Source organism: Diadema antillarum, unplaced genomic scaffold (genome assembly GCF_040938485.1).
Source record: "Diadema antillarum isolate AM-2024a unplaced genomic scaffold, OU_Dant_1.0 scf00000053, whole genome shotgun sequence".
Taxonomy (NCBI): domain Eukaryota; kingdom Metazoa; phylum Echinodermata; class Echinoidea; order Diadematoida; family Diadematidae; genus Diadema; species Diadema antillarum.
In genome coordinates, this window is record NW_027270942.1 from 868145 (window position 1) to 890917 (window position 22773).

The following is a 22773-nucleotide window of genomic DNA, read 5'->3' on the forward strand; positions in this document are numbered from 1 at the left end:
GTCAGAGAACGTAAGCAACAGATGTTTTGACAGAAACCACACGCTGAAACGTTTTACATGTTCGAAGCGATGTGGACTGGGATTCAATGCATTTCATTTTTGTTTAAAGTTGATATTCTATCGTTCAAAGAAATATTATTGCAATCACCTTAAACATACACACACACTCATACACACAATGAAAAGAAATGGAAGGGCTTCTGTCGATTTGGAGCCCTTTGTGTCAAGCGCAGATAGATAGACACTTGCAACAAAAATGACACGATGAATACCAGAACGCAGCAGACAGCAACCCTCCCAGAATTGAACAACAACAACCGACAGAGGCACCCTGGGAAAAAAACCAAACAAACCTAAAAAGTATAATACAAAACGAAAGGACATCAATAAGGAACTAGAAGAGAGAAAAGGAGGATAGGAAACGTGGGATGCGGCTGAAAAACAAACAAATCAGCGAACGCACACGTACATCGGTATAGCGACTTCATGATTGGGCGATATTGGAGAAGAGAAGAGGAAATACGAAGTCATTACTTTGCAATTTGTCTAAAAGCAAGATGATTGATTTCGAGTGGCCGCCTCTTCATCGCTTGTTCTTCGTCGACGCCCATATTAAAGGTAAAGCGCTCTCTTCCACTGCCAAAGTCAAACCCATCGACTTGGCGTTCCTGTCGTAGAGAGCAGAACAAGAGCAAGGCTAAAAAGTTAGGTAGACGAATAGATTGATGGATAGAAAGATAGATAGAAAGATAGATAGATATATAGAAAGACATACCGAGGGAAAGACATAAAACCAAGGAGTGAGGAAGAGGGGGAGTGAGAGAGAGAAGGGAGGGAGAGATAGATGTGAAGTTTTTGGTGCTGGCAGTGGCAAGACACTTTGGCGGAAGTTCAATCTCAATGGAATTCATCGATGATTATATTGTTATTTTCTCCATATCTCTTTTTTTTTTGGGGGGGGGGGGGGCGAGAATGGTATCGGAGAAATTCGTGCTAATATGCCCAGAAGAAAGACTTTGCTTGGCTTAATAGATATCACTTTGTAATGAGTAATGCGGTAATTGTAATTTGGGCGCCTTTGAATGTTTCTACAGATAAATGGCGCTATATAAATGCTGTTTCATCATCATCATCATAATGCGTAATAAGCCCACACCGGTGAAATAAATCAATCACTTATATGATTATACAGTGTAGTTAAATCCTATCTATATGTGCAGCTCTCTCTCTCTCTCTCTCTCATATATATATATACAAATGTATTATATATATATATATACATATATAAATGTGTGTGCAAAATGTTGTTTGTTTGTGGGTTTTTTATCAATCTCCGACCAATGCTTCCTGTTGATCTATTTATGAACTAAATTAATTTGAACAAGTCAAAATGTCAAAATTGGAATCCGTTTATGGCCAATCACACAAATAAAAGAAAACGGTTGAAAAAAAAAGTTAATTCAGCACTTTAGCAGACTAAACCAAAACAAAAGCAAAAAAAAAAAAAAAGGACAGTGAGAAGAGATTTGATGATAGGGGAAATTAGCACTGATGATGATGATTGTAAACTTTGCAGTAGTAGGCCTATAATACGTCAAATCTGATTATTAGACATCGAGCGAGGTTGATGAACTTAACAGATGTGTCTATTTGACTGTCTCCGTTAACGAGATCGTGGATAACGAAGGTATAGTGTCTGTATGGGTCACGTGCCAATATACTGAGTACTAGTATAGCATGCTAGACTGCGTATGTGTTCCCAGATTGTATGTGTGTGTGTGTGTGTGTGTATGTGTATATCTGTGTGTGTTTGCGTGTGCGTGTGCATGCGTGCGTGTGCGTGTGTGTATTAGAATTCACTGTACGTTCCCATTCAGGAAGCACTTAGCACTTATAGCAAGAAACCGCTGGACCTACAGCTTAAAGGTATACTGTTGACCATTGGGACCAGTGATTTATTAAAAAAATGTTCGAGTTATCACATTTGAGGCACATAATCATGTAGGTCAGATGTATCACACAACTGAGCCTACCACATTAAAAATTTCTCATTAAAGCCCCAAAATATAAGGAGATATCCCTATTTTTCCCAATAAACCACAACTGTAATAGGCGGTTTATTCTAGAAACAATATCATTACTGTTGTTCACATTTTGTATATTTAACAATACTTAACATTGATTATACTCATTAACATTTTTACATTGATTGTTTCTATTCCTAACTCACATTTTAGGACTATTTTGAAGCACTAAAGCTGGGTTTTTGTTTCATCTGCAAATGAAGAGTTTGTTCGCAAAAACCGATTAGTCCATTTTTTAAGATTTTGAAGTACGGTCTCTGTCATAAAGTACAAAATAATACCTTTTAAATGATATATTGGTCACTACATATAAAGGTACATTTTTGAAGTTATGGTAAAAAGAAGCACACATTTTCTTCTTATTTTCTTTGTTTTTCTTGACCTTTAATCGCAAATATCTCCATTTGGCAAATATGGACTTATCGGTTTCTGCGAACAAACACTTCAAATGGTAAACAATGCCTTTAAAGGGAAAGTCCATCTTGACACTATGCTTTTTTGATGAAAACATAAAGATCAGAGAATTACATCAATGGACATTTTTTTGAAAAATAGGGCACGTACAAAAAGTTGCAGTTCAAATTTATAGGGTAAGACAAAATTGATGAATCTGACTGACGTATAAGGTGCTGAGCAGCTCTTCATTCTGTTTGCACACAAAAAGTAACCAATTTATTTTTTTCTCCAGAGAGAGAGAGAAAAAAAAAACCCCGAACATTCTCCAGACCAGTTCTTGTTGATGAGAGTTATAAGTTTTTGCATGTCCCCCTCAGAAGTTCTGCCTGTGAACAAATATTTGAGAAAGAAAAATCATGTAAAAAACAAATGGAGACCTGCTCAACATGCGTCACATAAAGTTGCCAATTTGTCTTACTATCTAACCCTTTAACAGTTCAGTGTGTGTGTGTGTGTGTGTGTGTGTGTGTGTGTGTGTGTGTGTGTGTGTGTGTGTGTGTGTGTGTGTGAGGCTGATTTTCTTTCGTTTTTTTCTTGCAAATTTTCATGACTCCATTTCTTTGATTTTTTTCTGCTTTCAAACAAAGCAACAGTTATATCAGGATGGGATTTTCCTTTAAAGCCACCTTTGAAGAACTGAGGCAGTGCAAAGGGGCAAAACCGCTGCCTTCGAACCACGGACCCGGAGATTTAGAGCCCGTGTTCTTATCCACTGAACCAATATGGCTCCAGACCAAACGTTTGTGGTAGTGTATTGAGGTGCTTATTAATAGTGATAACATGATGAGAGATTGAGGATTCAGCGCGATCTGGCGCCAGAATGAATGTCTTCTGACCACAACAGCCGCAGTTGCTACTGTTCATCATGAAATGGAGTGTATCGGTTGTCAAATGATTATTCATTTTTTTTTGGGGGGGGGGGTAGTTAAGGGAGTATCAGCTGTCCAAAAAAAAAAATCCATTTCGTTATGAAATTCCATATGAAATACACAGTCAATTATATCATAGGCGCAGAAGAAGTGCACAACTTTGGATTTCGGCAGGACATACAAAGTTTGTATCTTTCGGGAATAAATTCTATTCAATACTTTTCTAGTAATATTTGAAAACAAAATCCACTAAAAAAAAAAAGAGAGATAAAAATCCAGCACCCGCTGTACCAGCTGATAATTTGAATAGCACCATGTAAGTAACCCACTTCATTAACTCTCTCTCTCTCTCTCTCTCTCTCTGACTCTCTCTCTCTCTCTCTCTCTCTCTGTCTTTCTAATTTTCATGTTTGTAGTTATGATTGTAGACATGATGACGATAACTAGAAGGGTAAAGAATACGGTCGAATTATAACTATCATGACTATAGGTCCTATATACTCTGTATATTAAATATCGCAATCATAGAGACTGTTGTAAAAAAATACCTAAATACATTTTTATTAACTAGTGCTATCTTCATAAGATAACAATATTATCATCATCATCACCATCACCTAGGCCATCATTATTATCATTATAGTCTCGAGATGGCGACGAAGACCAAATGGACAAGACACTAGTAATAATAGTGGCTTTAATCTTGAAATATAACAACTAAAAAAAATGATAACAACAAAAATGACAACGGAAACCGTGATGATTCAAACTTTATTTTCCTGCTCGACACTGTTTCGTTATCAAACCATTCACATATCATGCTACAATATACAGTTGCCAGTTGTACTAGTACTGACAAAGTTGAGCATGGCATGGGTCCACGCGCTGGTGCTCTGGGAAGAAATATCCCAACGTCACCACTTCGTCCCTGCAGAACGCTCTATCCATAATGAACGAGCACCATAGCCGCACGACGCACGCATGATAACACCACATTTGGTCCATGCATTATTCACCCTGCCTAAATATCTCACGAAGGAGCAAGTAAAAATGCCCATTCTCTCTGTAGTTTTTTTCTTTCTTTCTTGTTTCTGTCCTTTTTTCCCCTTTCTCTCTTTCTATCTTTACTTTTTTTTTTCTTCTTCTTCTCAGGCTTACATTCTCTCGGGTGTCAAGCCCGGGGCCTGCAAACAAGTCATGCGGTACTACTGAGCTCTGAAATAACCGAATCAGGGGGGCGTTTCATCAACGAGTTCGTCGAAGGTTTTCATCGACGAACGACGTTTTCACCTACGATTTTACTTTCTTCGACGAATTTGCATTTCATGAAAATTCGTCGATGAAAACCAGCTACGAATATCTTGAAGTCATCGACGAATTTTCAATAAATTCGTCGATGGGTAAAACCTATCGACGAAGATGATTTTCACTGACGAAATAATTGTCCCTGAGCCTTGACAACCAAAATGGCTGCACTCATCAATGCTCTTGCAGAAGCTGCGATGCGCAGAGAGCGCATCTTTAGAGATCGCACAAACCCCTTTGATATCTATGACGACACCGAAATGCTTAAAAAGTATCGCTTCACCAGAGAAGGAGTTGGTTACATTATAGATGTACTGGAAGAGAGTCTGCAGCCACAAACCAAAAGAAGCCATGCTGTGCCAGCTGCACTTCAAGTATGTATTGCCCTCCACTTCTTCGCAACTGGCAGTGTGCTTGATGATCCTGCCAGTTTGCATGGCTGCAGCATCCCAACATGTTCGCGCATCGTACGAAAAGTGACAAAAGCCATCTGTGCAAAGAAGGACCAAGTAAGTTACTCTTAACAATCATCCTTCAAACTATTACACATTGATTCTAAGCCTGTTAGAGTGAACTAGACTTGAGACTATGAATATGATGTAACTTAACTTACATATTTTCACACTCACAGTTTACCTCTCACTCACTGTACTGACAGTGAAATAACTTTGATCATTCATTAGTTTTAAACTCAAGTTATGGAATGATTGGTTTAAAAATCAACACTTACAAAACATTCAATTTAAACTTTATTTTAGGTTGCACCGAGATACCAATCTTTAATTTTCTGTTTGTTTGAACGTAAAGAAAAAAAAAACACATTTATAAGAAGGATAATGCTCCCAACTGATACCGGCTAGCGGCTGTCGATAAATAATAAATGAATCTCCAATTTAATGCCGCGGTAGAAAAGAAAGGGTTACTCGCGCTACCGTTCCTCTCATATAATAGCTTGCATTTCATGTGGAGAACGACTATGAAGAGGTGCTAGTTTCTGTCACTGTAAAGTTTGCAAAACTCATGCCTTTGCAGCAATTAATGTACATTATTGTACACTTTATAGTAGCTAAGCCTATAGATGTATACTGCACTGCCACTGCCACTGGCACTGGTCAGACTCATGTGAAGGAAAAACCACCATAGATTTGGCATACAACGTACAATAATGCATCAAAGCAAAGCTTGCCATTTTCTCTAACAGTTACAACTTTACTCACTAGTTGCCCCAGCTCAACAGATATCTAAAGAAGTGACATAATGTCTCCGAAAAATGTGGCACAAAGGGGGTTTCTACCACGCCACGGCACATGAAGAGTCAGGTACGCAGCGTATTATGCAATTTCTTTAGTCCCATACCTACCCACGAGTGTTGGGTGCCACTGTACACACATAGCGATCGCGTTTAAATTTTACTGGTTTAATACAGTTCGACATTTTTAATATTTTAATGTATTGATTTCTACCTTAGCTTCGTATAAATTTTCAGAAAGAGGCCAGAGAAGCTATGAAGTTTAAACTATAACTTACTGTCGAAGTCTGAAGGAAATGGAATGTTAATGAAGTTCCACCGACTTGGGGTCTCAGGCCGCGCCGAATGCATTCTCACATTGCGATTGCAATGCAATGTTGTCGGGTTTTTTTTTTTTTTTTTTTTTTGGATACAGTAGTATCTCGTTGTTCATTGCCATTGTCGGCCGTAAGCTGGCAGCATTTCAAGTATAGTACATTATTTTTCTTTTATTTTACTTTGTTGTTTCATTTACATTTCATTTTTTACGATATCTCAAGTATTATGATACAAGGGAAATGTTCAAACTTCAACGGAGAAAAAAACTGTACTTGAAATCAGTCTCACCCAGGACAACTCTTCCCCCCTCCCCCCCCCCCCCAAAAAAAGCTATGTGATTGATGCCCGAGCAAACACAACTTTTGTGAACTAGCCCTTCTTTTTACTTATGAACGGTGGCACTGACACCTCCTTAATTAATTTACCACCCCCTCACCCCCCCCCAAAAAAAATAACTAGATGGCATTAAAAAGTATTGAAAACATCAACAATAATTATTGTTATTACTGTTATGATTATTACAATCAATATTGCTTTTAATACTAGAAAATCAATAGGGTAATTATTAGTGTAATCATAAATGAATAGTGGACCTATAAGACAGATTTGTAAGAAAATATAAACTAAAGCATTCTAATCACAAAGAAATCAAAGAAATAAATTGTTCAAAAGATTGTGGGTCTTAATTTTGTCAGAAATTACTAGTATGTGGTAAGTATAAATGCACCAGCACATACACGCAGCCTCGTGCACACACACACTAACACACACACACACACACACACACACACACACACACTCACACACACAATACACATGCGAAACTAATTTCAAAAACCCTCCCGCAATGTTTTACCAAAAAAAAATTAAAATAATAAAAAAGAATAGGCCTAGTAATAACAATTATGGCCAACTTAAATCACAAAGATAGTTTTGTGAAGACGTATTTCTTTTTCTAAAATAAAAGAATTCTTCTATATTTCATAAAACACTATCCAAAATATTTCTGAACAATTTCCAAGCTTTGAACTGAAGATGAGTAATCATTAACTACCCCTTGTGAAGTATAGCTGACACAGTGTACAGATTTGTTCGGAGGCCCTCGAACAAAGTGAAAAGTAATTAAAATATATTAGCTTTATAAAAGATACAAGAGGTCAGTTTGGAGAAAACTCTTAGTACTGGATGAGTTTTCTACATAATCATGATCAAATACTGTAATTTATGCCAAAAAAGCTTTTAAAATGTTTTCACATACCCCAAAACTGTCTTTCTGCTTTAAATCAAGACAAATACAAAATAACTGCAATAGCATAGTATCATGTTAAGATTTGAAATTTATTGCTTAAAATACCACATACTGTAAACATCAATAAAAACTGAAATTCTGCAGTCAACGCAAACATTTTCATCAAGAAATAAATAACATTGTAGTATAGAAATTTCAGTTGTCAATAGACTTTTATAAATTATACGTAAACATATATATACATATGCATATATTAGTTTCGGATGAAAAATATCTGAATTGCAAAATCTTTAATCTGAATTATGCTATAACATATGTACATTTAACTCAATGGATTGAATTGAATACTTTCCAAGCTGTTGATTACAAAAACGATGCAAGCGGCACAGAATAGGGTCTACGAATTTAGTATCTGTTATAAGCATGCTGCTGGGAACTTTTTGCTTATCTTGACAGCCAATCACAGCTCTGCGTTAACGGTCATTTCCTGCACTTATAAATATCAATTCGTCTCTGACATTCTATCCATTCATGGAACATACTCTGATGATTTAATGTTGAGAAGCTTTAATATGTATCTACTCTATTCGATTCTTTGATTTCTTAGTACCAAACATTTGTACATTTCATGCATTATCATATACATGGCAATTACACTTTTGGTCAATCAATAGTTAATGTCATATTCCACTTGGTACTTATGGATTCACATTGTTTTAAACACATGAAAAGCAAGTACAGATGAATTCATGTAAATAGCTTTGAAGGGGAGGCTCAGTAGTTGTTTAGAGGGCACTGTAGAAATTAAAGTACTTAAGTGAGATTTAAGTGAGGAAATAAAAAAAAAAGACAGAGAAATCATATAGACTAGCATGTTGCCAAATGAACAAAAACATTGCTGAACCGTCACTTACGTTTTCATTAAATATCTCACATTGGAAGAAACAATTGAAGATGTAAAACATTGTTTTTCACCTTTATCATAACTTGTCGACAAAATAAAGTGGCCCAACATTTCTAAAATCAATGATCATAACATCAGTGGAAATATAAACTGTGATATTGAATCTTTTTTTTTCAAATTGAGCAACTACTGATCCTTCCCTTCACACTAATTACTGGCCTTGAGCATTACTATGGAAATGTATATAAAAACTTTAATCAATTCAATAATTATATTTTCTTTTTCCACAGTTCATCAAATTCCCTCATTCTCCCCAAGATGTTCAACAGACACAGCTTGATTTCTTCCGTTTGGCCCAATTCCCCAAGGTTGTGGCAGCCATTGATGGAACCCATGTCCAGATCAACGGTGTGGCTCTTGGTGATGTAGAACATCTCTACGTAAACCGCAAGGGGTTTTACAGCATTAACGTGCAGCTTACGTGCAATGCTAAATACCAAATAACAAGCGTGTCAGCAAGATGGCCCGGAAGCACTCACGATAGTCGAATTCTAAGAGTAAGAAATGCACACTAAAATTTCTTTCCTTGAATTATTATCCTTATATTTTTGAAACTTAATCCATCAACAGAACTAAAGTCTGGACATTGCACAAGAATTGATAATTGAATGTATGCACAACACTTAAATTCTATATTGGTTCTCATTTTAGAAAATGTTAAAGGGAAATTGTCATCAAATTCCTTATTTTTCTGAGCCTTTATAGGGTTTATCCATTCTTTCTAAGGAATTCATACAATCAGAAATATAACAAACTAGAAATGTCCCTATGGCGACTGGTATGCCTCCTCTATAATGCATGGTTCTCCGAATACATGTAGGACTATAGCACAATGTCTTGACAATGTGTGTCATATGACTGGCAAAATATCAAAATGACAGGTTTGTCACAAATGCATTGAGTGTTCACAATCCTTGAACATGGTTTATTTAGATGAATGTCTATACTGTCTAAGAGTGCAGGTATTTGGGGATTTGAGGATTTCTGTACCCAACTTTTGATCCTTTTACAACTTTAATGAAAAATTGAAATTTAACACTTTAAATTGATATTTGACATTTTGACCTTTGACCATTAGGCAGGAAACTTGAAGAGAATCTGTATTGGGTAATATATGCATACACTAAGTTTCAAGAAAAAATCCTGCAAGAATTGCATAGATAAGAAAGAAATAATGACATTTGGATGAGTTCATCTTGACCTTTCACCCCCTGATCTTCCACCCACGACCCCTAATTCCCCTACATGATCACTGCCAGTCAGAACATGCATAGGTTCCATGGAGATACCTTGAAATATTTGTGAGATCATGGAGAAAAAAGTGAAATTTTAACATTTTCACTTGACCTTTGACCATTGATCTTTAATCTCATGACCCAAAAGCTCTCTCTGGGGAATCTTTATTTGATAGTTCATGTATACACCAAGTTTCAAGAAAATACATCCAGACATTGCATAGATATAGGGGAAATAGTGAAATTTTGAGCATTTGACCTTGACCTTTTGACCTTTGACCTGTCGCATGTGCACCAAAAAGTTGATAGGCACAACTACGCCCACTCATACATATACATGCCAAGTTTCATTAGGATACCTCTAAAAGTTTTTTAGATATGCTGCCCAAAAAATAGAATTACGGACAGAAGGACGGACAAACAGACGGATGAATGGACAGACAACCCGAGAACATAATGCCTCCGGCGACATTTCAGGGCGGAGGCATAAAAACAAGCTTGATTTGCAAAAAAAGCATGAGAATAATGCGAATCTTGAATATCCTCCATTAACAATTGCTCGTATTTTATGATAATACATGTACTACAAAAATTTCAATAAAGAATATCTTTAATCATATGAATATAATGGGGTATAATTAGAGATAATGAAACACAATAAAAATATCCTCCTTTTTTGATAGACCAGTGCAGTTGGCCGTGGCTTTGAGGCTGGACTTCTGAATGGACTGATGCTTGGGGACTCGGGATATGGACTCAAGCCTTGGCTAATGACCCCGAAACTCCTGCCTGCCACACAAGCTGAAAGAAGATACAACCAGTACGTACTAATCTCTTTCACTGAATTAACTCTTTACGTGCCATGATCGCACGTCCCACCAGTTGGACGGCGTGCCAACTTCGCATATTCTGTTCAAACGCACTATTTCGCTTGAACCAATCTAAAAACCGCCTAATCCAATGGTACAATGAAAGCTTTTCTCGAGCTTTTGTTCCTTTTACATACAGTTTGCATTCTATGTGGTGATTGACTATCAAGTGTTGTTCCCGACTAAATTTGCATGTAAATTCTTAGTTTCTCTCACAGTTTTATGTGCAAAAGCCATGCTTTTACACTCTGGTCATAAAAACAATAAATAGAAATAGATTTGTCATACAATTTATATCAAAGCTAAGCTTGGCATTCCTCTTCAACTTTGCTCAATATTATGTCCAGCTTACCAGAAATTCGTAGAAGTTATAAAGGTTGGAAATACAGAAATCTTTCTCAAAGCATGACTAACTTCATGTCTCAAAATAATGTGGCGCACAGGGGGTTTCCACCATGACAAATAAAGAGTTAATTAAAAAGTGCAAGTCTTCTGTTTTTAAGAAATACAATTTTACACAAAGACAAAGCTTTACTTCTTGATGTAATAACTTCCACTCTTTACAGAGCACACAGCTGCACCCGGGTTGTCATCGAACAGGTGAATGGACAGTTAAAGTGTAAGTTTCGCTGTCTCCTAGGGTCAGGCCTTCACATGTTGCCAGAGCGGGCCAGTGATGTGATTACAGCATGCGCCTGTCTGCACAACATAAGCAAGCGACTCAACCAACCTGAAGTCGAAGTGCCACAAGCTCTGTTTCAGGAAGAGGCCGAGGAGCATGAGGAAGGGGCTGACGCCGTGTCAGGACGACAAGTCAGAGACGACTTGATTAATGACTATTTTGCCTAGATTACACGCTGCTGTGAAATGAAGGACTGAATAAAATACATGTTATTGAATTTTTAGCATTTGATAGAAGAACAATTCAAGTTTCATTTGCCATCAAAAACATCCATTTTCACAAAGGCATTTTGATTACATGACAAGATTACTAACAACTAGGGATTTAACAAATTTACTTATTTAGCCTGCGAATTCATTCTTGATTGAGCAATAGCAATTCATTACTTTAAATCTCAACATAAATGATCATGCTGGCTTACAGAAAACGAACACAAAGACTGCCTATCACTGTTTGTAAACCCATTAAGTATGTGACGAAAAAAGTGCATTAAGTGGTGTAAGTCTCTGTCTTCATTTTATTAAGGTTATTACAGGCAACTCTAATTTGAATGAACTGCTATTTCTCAGTCAAGAATGATTTGTCAAACCAAATGAGTAACGTCTTTAATCCCTAATTTTTAGTTAAGTGGTCATGAAATCAATATGCCTTTGTGAAAATGGATGTTTTTGGTTACAAACAAAACTCGAAGTGCTCTTTAATCAAATGCTTCAAACAATAATTTCATTCAGTCATTCATTCCTTTGTTATTAAGGTGTATTTATGTAACATTAATTCTGGGCCACCCAGTATATACTTCACATTATGATTATTAATGCCATTTAGAAGTTATCTGCTTAACACATCTTTAGTTCTTTGGAAGCAACAGTTTGAAATGGATGAAAATAATGTCATGAGTTCATACAAGACTTCATAATGCAACATACCTGCTATATTTAACACTGATTTCAATATTCATGTTCACATTGACAATATTGAATCTAGGCCATTTTCAGATCTCTTGGAGTCTTTTGTTTTGAACCCACTGGAGATGATGGGAGACTATAAAGGGATCAACTCTGTCATCCGTTCGTTAGTCGTCCGTCCGTAACACTACAAAAATTTGAACTCTGTACTCTGCGCTACAATTTGAATCAAACTTGGAGGGAAGAGTGGTTTTGCAATGTTTCACATTTTACGAAATTTAGGGGAGGTCACCTTAAGGTCAAAGGTCAAAATCAGGGGTCAATGTTAAGTTTCTGTGGCACATTTCTATTATTGCTCATAACTTTTGATCTATAGGTCCGTTTGTGACCACACTTGGATGGACAGTGTCCCTTTGGGAGGTTATGGTCTACACAAGGTCAAAGGTCACAGGCAGGGGTCAATAAATGTTTAAGGCCCAATATCAAGTTTGATGGCACAATTTCTAGTGTACGTTTATGTTTACATTACAGCACTTGCCTTGTCTGGTGTATTAAGCATGTGCATTTCACTACTCCTTTACATGGAGGCAGTGTAGATTTGGTTGGAACTCGCAAGTTACACAATATCATTTTGGGCTGACCGTGTCCAGATCCTTTACTTTATGATCATTTCTCTGTTCTGTGTGAACTCAAGTCAGTCAAGCCACATGAGAAATCTAAGAAAGTATCCCTCAGAAAAATTGGTTGTATAGATTTGGATTCTCTGAAGTATAAACATGGAGAATCATATACATGTATTAAATACATGTAAGTCTAATTTTTGTATACATTAGTTATCACCTGCATCAATTTGTAGATACTTGAGCCGTGAAAGTGCAGAAACCCTTTTTTCATGCATTCATTAGCAGTAGGCTTGATTATTGTACTGAGTTACTGTTTGGCTTTCCAGACTCACAGAACGAAGCTTCAGCATGTTCAGAATGCATGCGCACGACTTGTCTATTTATACATGAGTCATACTTGCTTCATTTAGAAATCCTATTAAATTGGGATTGTAAAAATTTCCATAATAATTACAAATAAGAACAGAAAAGCATCTATACACATTATAGCAGGGCTTTGGTAACTTCAATGTTTCATTGAATTTAACAAGGGGTTACTTCTGTAATATGACTGACAGTGACAAAACTGTTCCAGAACATTTAAAGAAGACTGGTCAAAATGAGTCAGTTAATATATTTACAATTCTTAGAACTTTTTTTTTTTTTTTTTGCTTTCTCTGTATCATATACAAACAGAAAACAGGGTGCTCCAAACGATTTGAAGAAGACAGAATATAACATGAATGTAGAATAGCCATATTTTAACGGGTAGTCTGTACATATTAAGCATTATCTTCTTCATGAAACCACTTTTGTTAATAGGTGTTAGTGTTACACATTAATGGAAGTGAACATATATGACTGTGATCCTCGATTGTGAAAGTCCTCATTGTTAATGTACAATCAGATCATGACAACTGTCTACTTCTTTGTTCCTCTTTGTTTTACATTTGTATTATTCTTATAGAAACACTCCCTCACATGTGAAACATACAGTTTCTTGAAATTTCTTGATAACATCACTGATGTAAATGTGATAAATAATAAAATCATCTCTAAATAGTTGAATTCAAAAGTTCCTTTTACAGCAATTTTCATATAAAGTGAAACTGTTTGGATGGTATTATTTCAAATAATGCACTGCTATTGTAGGAATATAGCCATTTTTGGAAGAACCAATTCAAGTATCAAAGTATTTATGAAAGAAAACTACAATTCACTTTTGAAGATTAATCCGTTTTGCATTTCTGCAAGCATCTCCTTCATGACCTTCAACTGTTCTCTTTCCACCTCCAACTGTTCTCTTTCCACCTCAAGCTTCTGCCTCTTAATTTCCAGCTTTTCTCTCTCAATCTCGATAAGATCCAATTGCGCCTGTGATTCTCCTTGCCTTTTTCTTCCCTTGTTAGGACTGACATGCCTATGATGCTGCTGCTGTGGCTGGTGATGCTGCTGCTGTGGTTGGTGAAGCTGCTGTGGTTGGTAGTGCTGCTGTGCTTGATGCTGTGGTTGATGCTGCTGCTGTAGTTGGTGGTCCTGCTGTGGTTGATGCTCTGGTTGAGGCTGCTGTTGTTGGTGGTCCTGCTGTGGTTGATGCTGTGGTTGAGGCTGCTGTGGTTGTTGGTCCTGCTGTGGTTGAGGCTGTGGTTGAGGCTGTTGTGGCAGGTGTTGCTGCTGTGGTTGATGCTGTGGTTGATATCCATGTTGCTGTTCCTGTTGTTCATGCCTGTAATGTCGGTCTTGTTGTGTAGGCAGCTCCTGTGTTCCATCGATTCCACCCAACTGTAATTGCAATTCATATTTAGTAAATTGTTACATATTTAATTGATCTCGTTCATACACAGAAATTAATCTTCTTTTACAGAGGAACTAAGGTCATGAATGTAATTAACCAAAATATAATAGGAAGGAATTCCTTTGCAGAACAATTTACAGAGGATCTAAATCAGAGGAGAAATAATGAACAGTGCTGTGTGACTTGAGTAAGGACTTCAACTCGAGTCCAGTTTTTTGTGACTCTGACTGGAATCCATTTTTTTTTTTAAATTTGACTCTGACTCAGGCTCTGAAAATATGACTCATGACTCAGAACCAAGTCACTAGCAAGTCCATGAAGTAGCAGCCATGCGGTGCTTCGCCAGTTGTACTTCCATTTCATTTTATTTCATTTATTGATTAATGCAACATTTTTAAAAGCAACAATTTTTTTACAAGAAAAATAATAGAAATTTGAAGAACAACTTCAACTTCCTCATTTAAAAATTTACTTAAAAATGTTCAATAAATATGTAAAAGTAGAAATGGGAACTTTCGAATGTAATTTTCTACGTGTAATCATAAGTTCATCATTTCGAGGGAAATTTCTTGTTATTCATTTTTTAATCAATTTAAGAAAGTGAAATTATCCCTTGTTATATTGAATAGCACATAAATGAAACTATTTATAAACAACCAAATCCCACCCTCAAATGAAAAAAAGTTCAATGTTTCAAAAATTTGAGTACAGTAATATCATAAATTCTTAGAGAAGAATCAAAGCGGGAAAAAATCAACAAAATTAAATACCTATAATCTATCTTGAAGAGGAATTAAGAAAGGTGATTTTTTTAAAAGAATTATTTCATTATACAACTTCATCGTATTTATCTGCAAATAACGGGAAATTCATACGTTAAAAAATATATATATGCTCACCAAGGCAATAATGTCACCAGCCTCGGCTTCAATACCAATGAAACCTGTCTGGCATTGGCTGGGAATAGTTTCAAGTACCATTTCATGTCTTTCATGAAACTTTGGTCGAGGTCCTCCGCCTACAGAAACCAATACGATTGAGATACTGTATTTTCAATCAGTATTTCATGGTTGTCTATCCATTTTATTTTAATCATTTTTCATAAGTTATATTTGTACATCAGCCTCCACTTGTGAATTCCTACAACAGTTCTTTAATCAAGATTTACTTTAAAAATACATATATCTCGATGTAGCGATATAATTACATGAAACACATACTATTATTAAGGTATTATGAATATACTTTGAATTAAATCAATTTTCTATTTGAAATTTCAAATATCTTACTGTTTTACTCCAGGTATTAAAATTGTCATTGAGGGTTTTGTTCACATCAACAGAAGAGATGAGCTGCTTTATATCTTTTCACAATTTTTCTAAATTCCAATAACAGTTATCTATAAAAATCAACAATGTAACAATTCTTGATTCTTGTGATAAATTGATAAAAGTCACATATTAGCACCCTTCTTTGTGGAGTGGGATCTCTCTTAAGCCTATCCACTATTCCATACAATTTTAGAAGTACAACTTACAATGTATATCATTCTCACCTGTCTGTCTCCTCTGGTCCCTGTACTTTTTGGCCCTAGAAACCATTTGATGCCATAGATCACGCAGGTGTGGGCCATCTTCCTTTTTTTTATTTTTCGAAAGGGGAAACCCCTGGCTCATTAGGGAGATAGCTGCTTGTCTCCAGGCATGTGCCAGTCTGGCTTTAGTCTGAATTAGAACAGTAACAATTATTGTAAGTATTCATAATATAATAAACAATATTACATTCACACATATACACACACACATATCGCCGCTGGGGCGAGAAGACCTTGTATTCTGCAAAATGTCAAATGTTCAGGAGAGCAAAAAAAATATGGCGGCCAAAGCACTATAGCGAATGGGAAAGCCTTTACTGTACCATACTGTGGTGGCTTCATTTTTTAAGTTGGACACCTGGGATTTGGACTTGACATCACTTATCCCATTATTTGACATTATTTTTAAAAAAGTCATTTTCACCAAAATTGCAGATACGAGGCCTCCCCCCCCCCCCCCCTCCGACAATATATGTGTGTGTATACAGCATGGCCCAGAGCCCAAGTTTTTCGATAATTTGGGCATATTTGCATTACTCTGATTCCAAAATGAATGACATTAAGTTATAGGGGAATTATCAAGGAGAAGAGTGACACCAAGATTGTCAAATTTGGTTGAGTGGTTTTCAATCCACAGATATTTTTGTAAAAACAGTCTGAGCGTTAATTTCTTATTTCAATTTCCTGACTGCCAGCATCGGAGCAAAAGCCACTGCCTTGGGAGACTAACAAGGATTAATGCCATGCATCACAAGGAACGATGCTTGATAAGGGTTTTTGTTGAAAGTTGACTAGTTGTTGGTGCTGTTTTGGTTTTAATGGCGTGTAGCACTCACGATTGAGTATTTACACTGTACGCCTTCAATTGTTGGGTGGTCTCCGTTTCAGAGCTGTGATGAAATAAATCAAGAAAATAATGTTCAACAAAATCATCGCTAGAAAGAAAAATACTCAATGACATGTCCCCCCCATCAAACTTTTGTTTGGGGGAGGTATCTTTCCCCCCCCCCCCCCCTCCCCACCCTTCAATTTTTTAATCTAAATATTTTTGGACATCCAAAATATATATATAAACAAATTTATAATACCAAAATATTCAAAGAAAACTATCAAATAATTTTAAATACATCAAATTTAACACAACAAAAAAACATTGCTAAAAGAATCGTAATATGTCAATTTTAGGGTGTGCTCTGCGCGCAGTCAAATAAAAATACCTTTTTCTTATCCAATCTGTGTGTTATGTACATCTGGATCTGAATCTGGATGAATATGCTGAAAAACTCTGGATAGAGTATCACTCAGCACTGTGGTGTGATGTGCAGCTAATCACAACGGAGGTGACGCTGGAGCGCTTCTTTATATGGGTGTCCCCATTCCCCCTCTCCCTTATGACTCTCGAGCCCAAAAATGCATCGAGAATGCTGTTATGAAGGGTTTGTTTATTTTTAAAAGTTATCGTAAACATGGACAATATCATTTTACGAGGATACAATTCGTCTACGTTTTTTAGGCTAAGTTATTATTTTGCAGAGAATCACATTGCGAGCCAGCGTCCCTACTGCTTACATCCATTTAAAATCATAATTTCTTTTGGTCTCTCATTTCTACAATTTCTTTGATAACTTGTAGACTACAGTACGCTTTTGATTGACTTCAAGATGTATGTTTACGTAAATTACTTACATTCGGCTTGTCAGTCTTTGGGTGTAACTGTTGGTAGTTTTCCCTGACATATTTGCACAGGAGTTGTATTTCTCCAGGCTGATACCGTCCATGTACTTTATCAGTTTCCTGCGTCAAAACAAAATGAAATAAATACGATAAACTTGTTTCTACATCATCTGAATAAAGCAAAAGGCTGAATTAACATCTTTTAGTGTAAAAATTGAACTACAATTTTACAGGCACAGTAATAAACAACTCAGTTATCAAGAGACAGCTGTCAAAGACAATACTAATAGTGCTGGTTTTCAATACATTTTTTATCTAGTAAACTATATATTGATATAACTTAGCATGATTTCACCTAGATGTAGCTGACACTAAATAAGATTCAGCAGATTTATTACCTCCGCCAAGGTGGGAGGTTATGTTTTCGTTACCGTTGGTTTGTTTGTCCGCGCGCACTAAAGTGCGTCCTCTATTTTCTGCTAGGGCGAGGCGCACTGTGCAGCTGAGGGGTTATGACGTAACAAAGGCTTCTACATGTATATTGGGAAATCAGGCGGCTTTCAGCACACAATGCAGTACGTATGGGTGGAAATCACTGATGATCGCAAACAAGATCAGTGCAGGTGGAAATGGCCTGATGCTTGGCGGAAGTCTGCGCTCTCAGAGTGCTTTTCTAGTTTTTTATGAATTTTGTACTAGATCTTAAAAAAAAGCAGTTAATTTCATTGAGGTGTTAATGAGCGTCCATACCTACAATGCTGTATCAATGCTGAGAAATTCTACATGTAGATAGTGTATTACCAGGGGAACAAATTTGTTAAATTCGTAAATAATGTAAACATATTTTGATTCTTTAATTTCACATTTTTGGGTACAATGTCACAAGACATTTACCAAACAGAAATTTAGTACTTTTATCATTCAAATACTAATTTTGACTAAAAAAAATAGTTTATCATAGGGAGAAATTTAGGTGACTGTTTCAGCTGTCAAGATGCAATCTGGGTCATACAATTTAACATGTGTTGTATGTCTGTGATCAGTATAGCTTACTGTAAATGAAAACATACGTAGCAGGTTTGAATACTACACTCTACAAATATTTTTGAAAAGACGGTTCGACCATTAATTTGTTATTCAAATTTTCCAAATGGCAGCATCGAACAAAAGCCACTGCCTTTGAAGACTAACAAAGATCAATTCCACACATTGCAATGCACGATGCTTATAGGAATTTTGTTGAAAGTTGACCTGAAATTGTTGGGTAGTCTCTTTGCATACATGTACTTTTGGAAGGCCTTAGCCTTTGATAAGATAAATCAATTTTAATAAAAAAATTAATGTCATGATCAACAAAAACATCTCTCTAAAATCTAGCCATGCTCATCACACCTACTACATATGTGGTCTTAGAAAGGACCACATACACTAACTGTTGGAAAATTGAGGGACATCTTGAATAGTGCATGTGTGTAAGACACTGTGTTGTCAGTGTTGAACTGCATACAGGTGCAAACAGTTTTGTTTTTCTCAACAAGCACATGCATTTCATAATAAGTTTTGATTCTAACTACCCATTTAACCAGGTATTCTGTAAATTTTAGACTCATTTAACTGTAATTTGCAATTGGCAGAAGCACATTTCAAAACAGAAACATTTTGAGCCAAATTTGGGATGTTGTCAAGAAAAATTCCTCCATTACCGGTACAGAAAAAAGTGTAGGAGTGCTGCATGCTAGTAACTAGATAGTCTAGATTAAAAAGAAAAGTAATCAACCAAATTAGACAATTTTATTTCTTGTGTCGTTCGACTCGTATGAAAATTCTCTATAATTTCATGCATTTGGTTTTGACAAAGCATTCATTTTCGTTTTGGGTTGGACACCCTGTATTAACCAGCTTTTGAAATTAGGCACGACTTTAAACTTTAGTAGTACTAGTATCTACTGAGTAGTACGTCTATGTAGGCAGACATCCGATTACCGTACGAGTACATAACGTGCAGGACACTGCGCATAGGCAATGGAAAACGAATGAAAGTCAACAAAAAATAAACAAAATAACTACCCTTAGTAGAAAATGCGAATACTTTATCATTCACAAATACAACATTTCAATGAAACAGTAATGATTTCATTTCAACAACAGAGAAAGTCAATGCAGTTATGATTTGCCATTCATTTGTGTGTGAAGTGCTGCATGGCATGGAAGCCATGGTTGCTCCCCCGCTTTGCATTGAAAATGCATGTTTGGTTCTTAATACAAATTACATGTACAATACAATTTGCATCGGGGAAAAAGAGACGGCTTTGTGCAAGGCCCAAGGGTCTTTTAAGACACAGATTTTGTCAATACGTGGTTTGTTTATCAATAATTACAATTTACACCTTACCTACGCAAAATCGTAAAATGGGCTCCACCGCAGTGCGCCTGCACCCATGCGTTAACAAGCAGGCAAGGGTAGGTCCTAACGTTACGTATACTATGTCGTATTGCGAGGGTTTAATAGGGTTAGGGTTTACCTACCTAGCTAGTACTACTGTACGCAGTACGCTGTGCGAAAGCTATGTACAGCGACTGGGCTGTGTGTAGTTAGGGTTTAGGGTACTAATATTAATGTTAAATGTAGCAATGTACTAGTATGTAGGTAGGCCTACTAGCTATTAATATAGCCAGGGTTGTATTTCTAATCTTATATGTTTGAATTGGCACTTAAATTAGTCGAGGGACATCCACGTCCGGGACAACAAATGTTAGCAATTATAAGCCTAGTAACTGATGCTAGAGGCTAGGGAGTCCTTCCGAGAATATCAAAAAGTTGAAGACCAAAAAGCAAAAAAGGGAGGAAGGGAGGACGATCGACAGATGCTATGCTTTGGAAATAGGCCTAACCGCTGTATCAATTATCAATCTCGCGTAAACGCCGTTTGGTGTGTGGGGCCGCATTCACGGCACAGCATCACTAACGAGCAGACGAGTAATTAGTGTGCTGTGGAAGGTGCTTCCTTAGCACGCAGCTTACCTAAATTTACCGATGAACACCACACGGTTTGGCTGAATTTACGATTATGATAAATACGCAATACGCCCGCCGTAGTTAGTACGGACACGCAGTAATGGTGTAAATGGAGCCTATTATGTCCTTACCTACCACTGTACCAGATTTTTAGATGCCTGCTCGCTGCTAGAGGAGGAGGTATGATACACTTCCATACTACAAAACGTCTTTATGAATGAGTGGGACTAAAGTCTTAAGATAGAAATCTAACGACGCCATCTACGAATCTAGTCTTCTAGGATCTATCAATGGATTTCATTTCAAACTACTACATCTCCAGGCAAGCCAATGATAATTCAGTTTTAGAAGATATACTTACAGATAACTCATCCAGCTCACTCATTCTTTAAATGTTATGGTCGTCTGCAGATACTTGAGTAAGGATGGAAGTAATCACCGGTGACGGGACGAGATACGCGAGAGTGTGAAAGATATTTTTTTTCAATCATTTTTCTGGCGCCTCGATATGGTGGGCGTGGCCTAATTCGTCAGAAGCCTCGTCCAACTCGATTGAAAAATAAATATACACTGACGATTTGTCAGAGGCTTCGTGAAACGGTTTTTCACGTCAGTTTGGTTATCGCTGACGTAACGTCATCGCTAACCAAATCGTCAGCGATGAAGCTCGTCAACGCTGACAAACGTTGATGAAACACCCCCCTGGTCAGTCAACAGGTTCGAAAGCAGAAGTATATCGTAGGCCTACATGTACATTGTAAAGTACACTTGAAATTCATATTGCACTACACGTGTACATGAATTTCCTAATCAGGTTCAAGACATACAGCTACATGTGTATCTGTCTATACATTATGTCTTTCTATCTATCCATCTATGGAGCCACCTCCCTACAACAACAAATATGTTTCATTACACTGTATAACAATATACGTCTACAAACACTGTTGGACGCACCCTTCGTTGCTGGTATCGTACATGTAATGCATACTGCGAATGAAGTTTGAATCACGTCATAAAAGTATATTACAGTTCATTAAAAGTACAGGAGAACAGTAATGAAAACTCGTAAGATACACATCGTCTTTCAATGGCAATAATAAGAATAATAAAGATTAGAATCAAAATTACCATAAACGTGATAAGAATACTAATAATTTGATGATAAAAATTGCATAAAATCACAATGTCATAACTACTGACATCAATTTCAACAATAACAATTATAATAAAGAAAAAAACTAGAAGATTCCTTGCAACTCGACGGAGTTTTCTCACATCAGCCTTTTGACTGCGTACAAAGTTACAATGCGGTAACACGTCATGACAAAGTGTATGCAAAAAATCATACATTCCACAAGAAAAATTCACGAAAAGTATAAATGATTCACGTCAGTTAATGTGTGCAAAGTACAATTGTGTAGATGCGTTTAACTACGCGAATTGTCCCTTAGAATTGAAAATGAGGACACCCCCTCCCCCGTCAATATTCTCAAGGAACAATGAAGGAAAAAACACTCCTAGTAGTGGGTGGAATCCCCACCACATCGTATTACCTCGGGAATTACATGACGTAAAATTCCCGATCTGCCGATCGATGAGTTCTTGGGTGAGTACCTGCTGCCAGTACCTCTCCAGGCCAACTTTCAGTTCCTCCTCTGTTGTCGCCTTGACGTGTCTCCGCACAAACCACTTCATGTGGGCCCAAACATGCTCAATTGGATTGAGGTCAGGAGATTCGGGTGGGGTAGGGAACCATGAAATGTGGTTTGTGCGGAGAAATTCGACGGACTTTTTGCTCCGATGTTTCGGATCGTTGTCCTGGACGAGACGGAAATTCCCGTCAGGGAATGTTGCCTCGGTGAATGGCAGCAGGTACTCACTATATAACTTCTCGATGAGAAATT

The 22773-nt window shown here is 36.9% G+C and overlaps 2 protein-coding genes across 3 annotated transcripts; one reads left to right on the top strand and one right to left on the bottom strand.

Moving 5' to 3' along the window:
* Positions 1–7904: 7904 nt before the first annotated feature.
* LOC139715666 (putative nuclease HARBI1) lies at positions 7905–13533 on the top strand. Its single transcript, XM_071627223.1, has 4 exons — positions 7905–7925; positions 8725–8991; positions 10413–10549; positions 11165–13533. Exons 1-4 carry the CDS (start codon positions 7905–7907, stop codon positions 11445–11447), a joined length of 708 nt encoding a protein of 235 aa, XP_071483324.1. The 3' UTR covers positions 11448–13533.
* Positions 13534–13802: 269 nt separating this feature from the next.
* LOC139715703 (uncharacterized) lies at positions 13803–21563 on the bottom strand. 2 transcript variants are annotated; one of them, XM_071627254.1, is made up of 5 exons: positions 21228–21563; positions 17863–17970; positions 16138–16306; positions 15482–15600; positions 13803–14569 (listed from the first exon to the last, which is right to left on the bottom strand). In XM_071627254.1, exons 1-5 carry the CDS (start codon positions 21249–21251, stop codon positions 13997–13999), a joined length of 993 nt encoding a protein of 330 aa, XP_071483355.1. In that variant the 5' UTR covers positions 21252–21563; the 3' UTR covers positions 13803–13996. The 2 variants fall into 2 exon arrangements, with proteins under 2 accessions (XP_071483355.1, XP_071483354.1); XM_071627253.1 differs by having other exon boundaries at positions 16120–16306.
* Positions 21564–22773: the final 1210 nt, after the last annotated feature.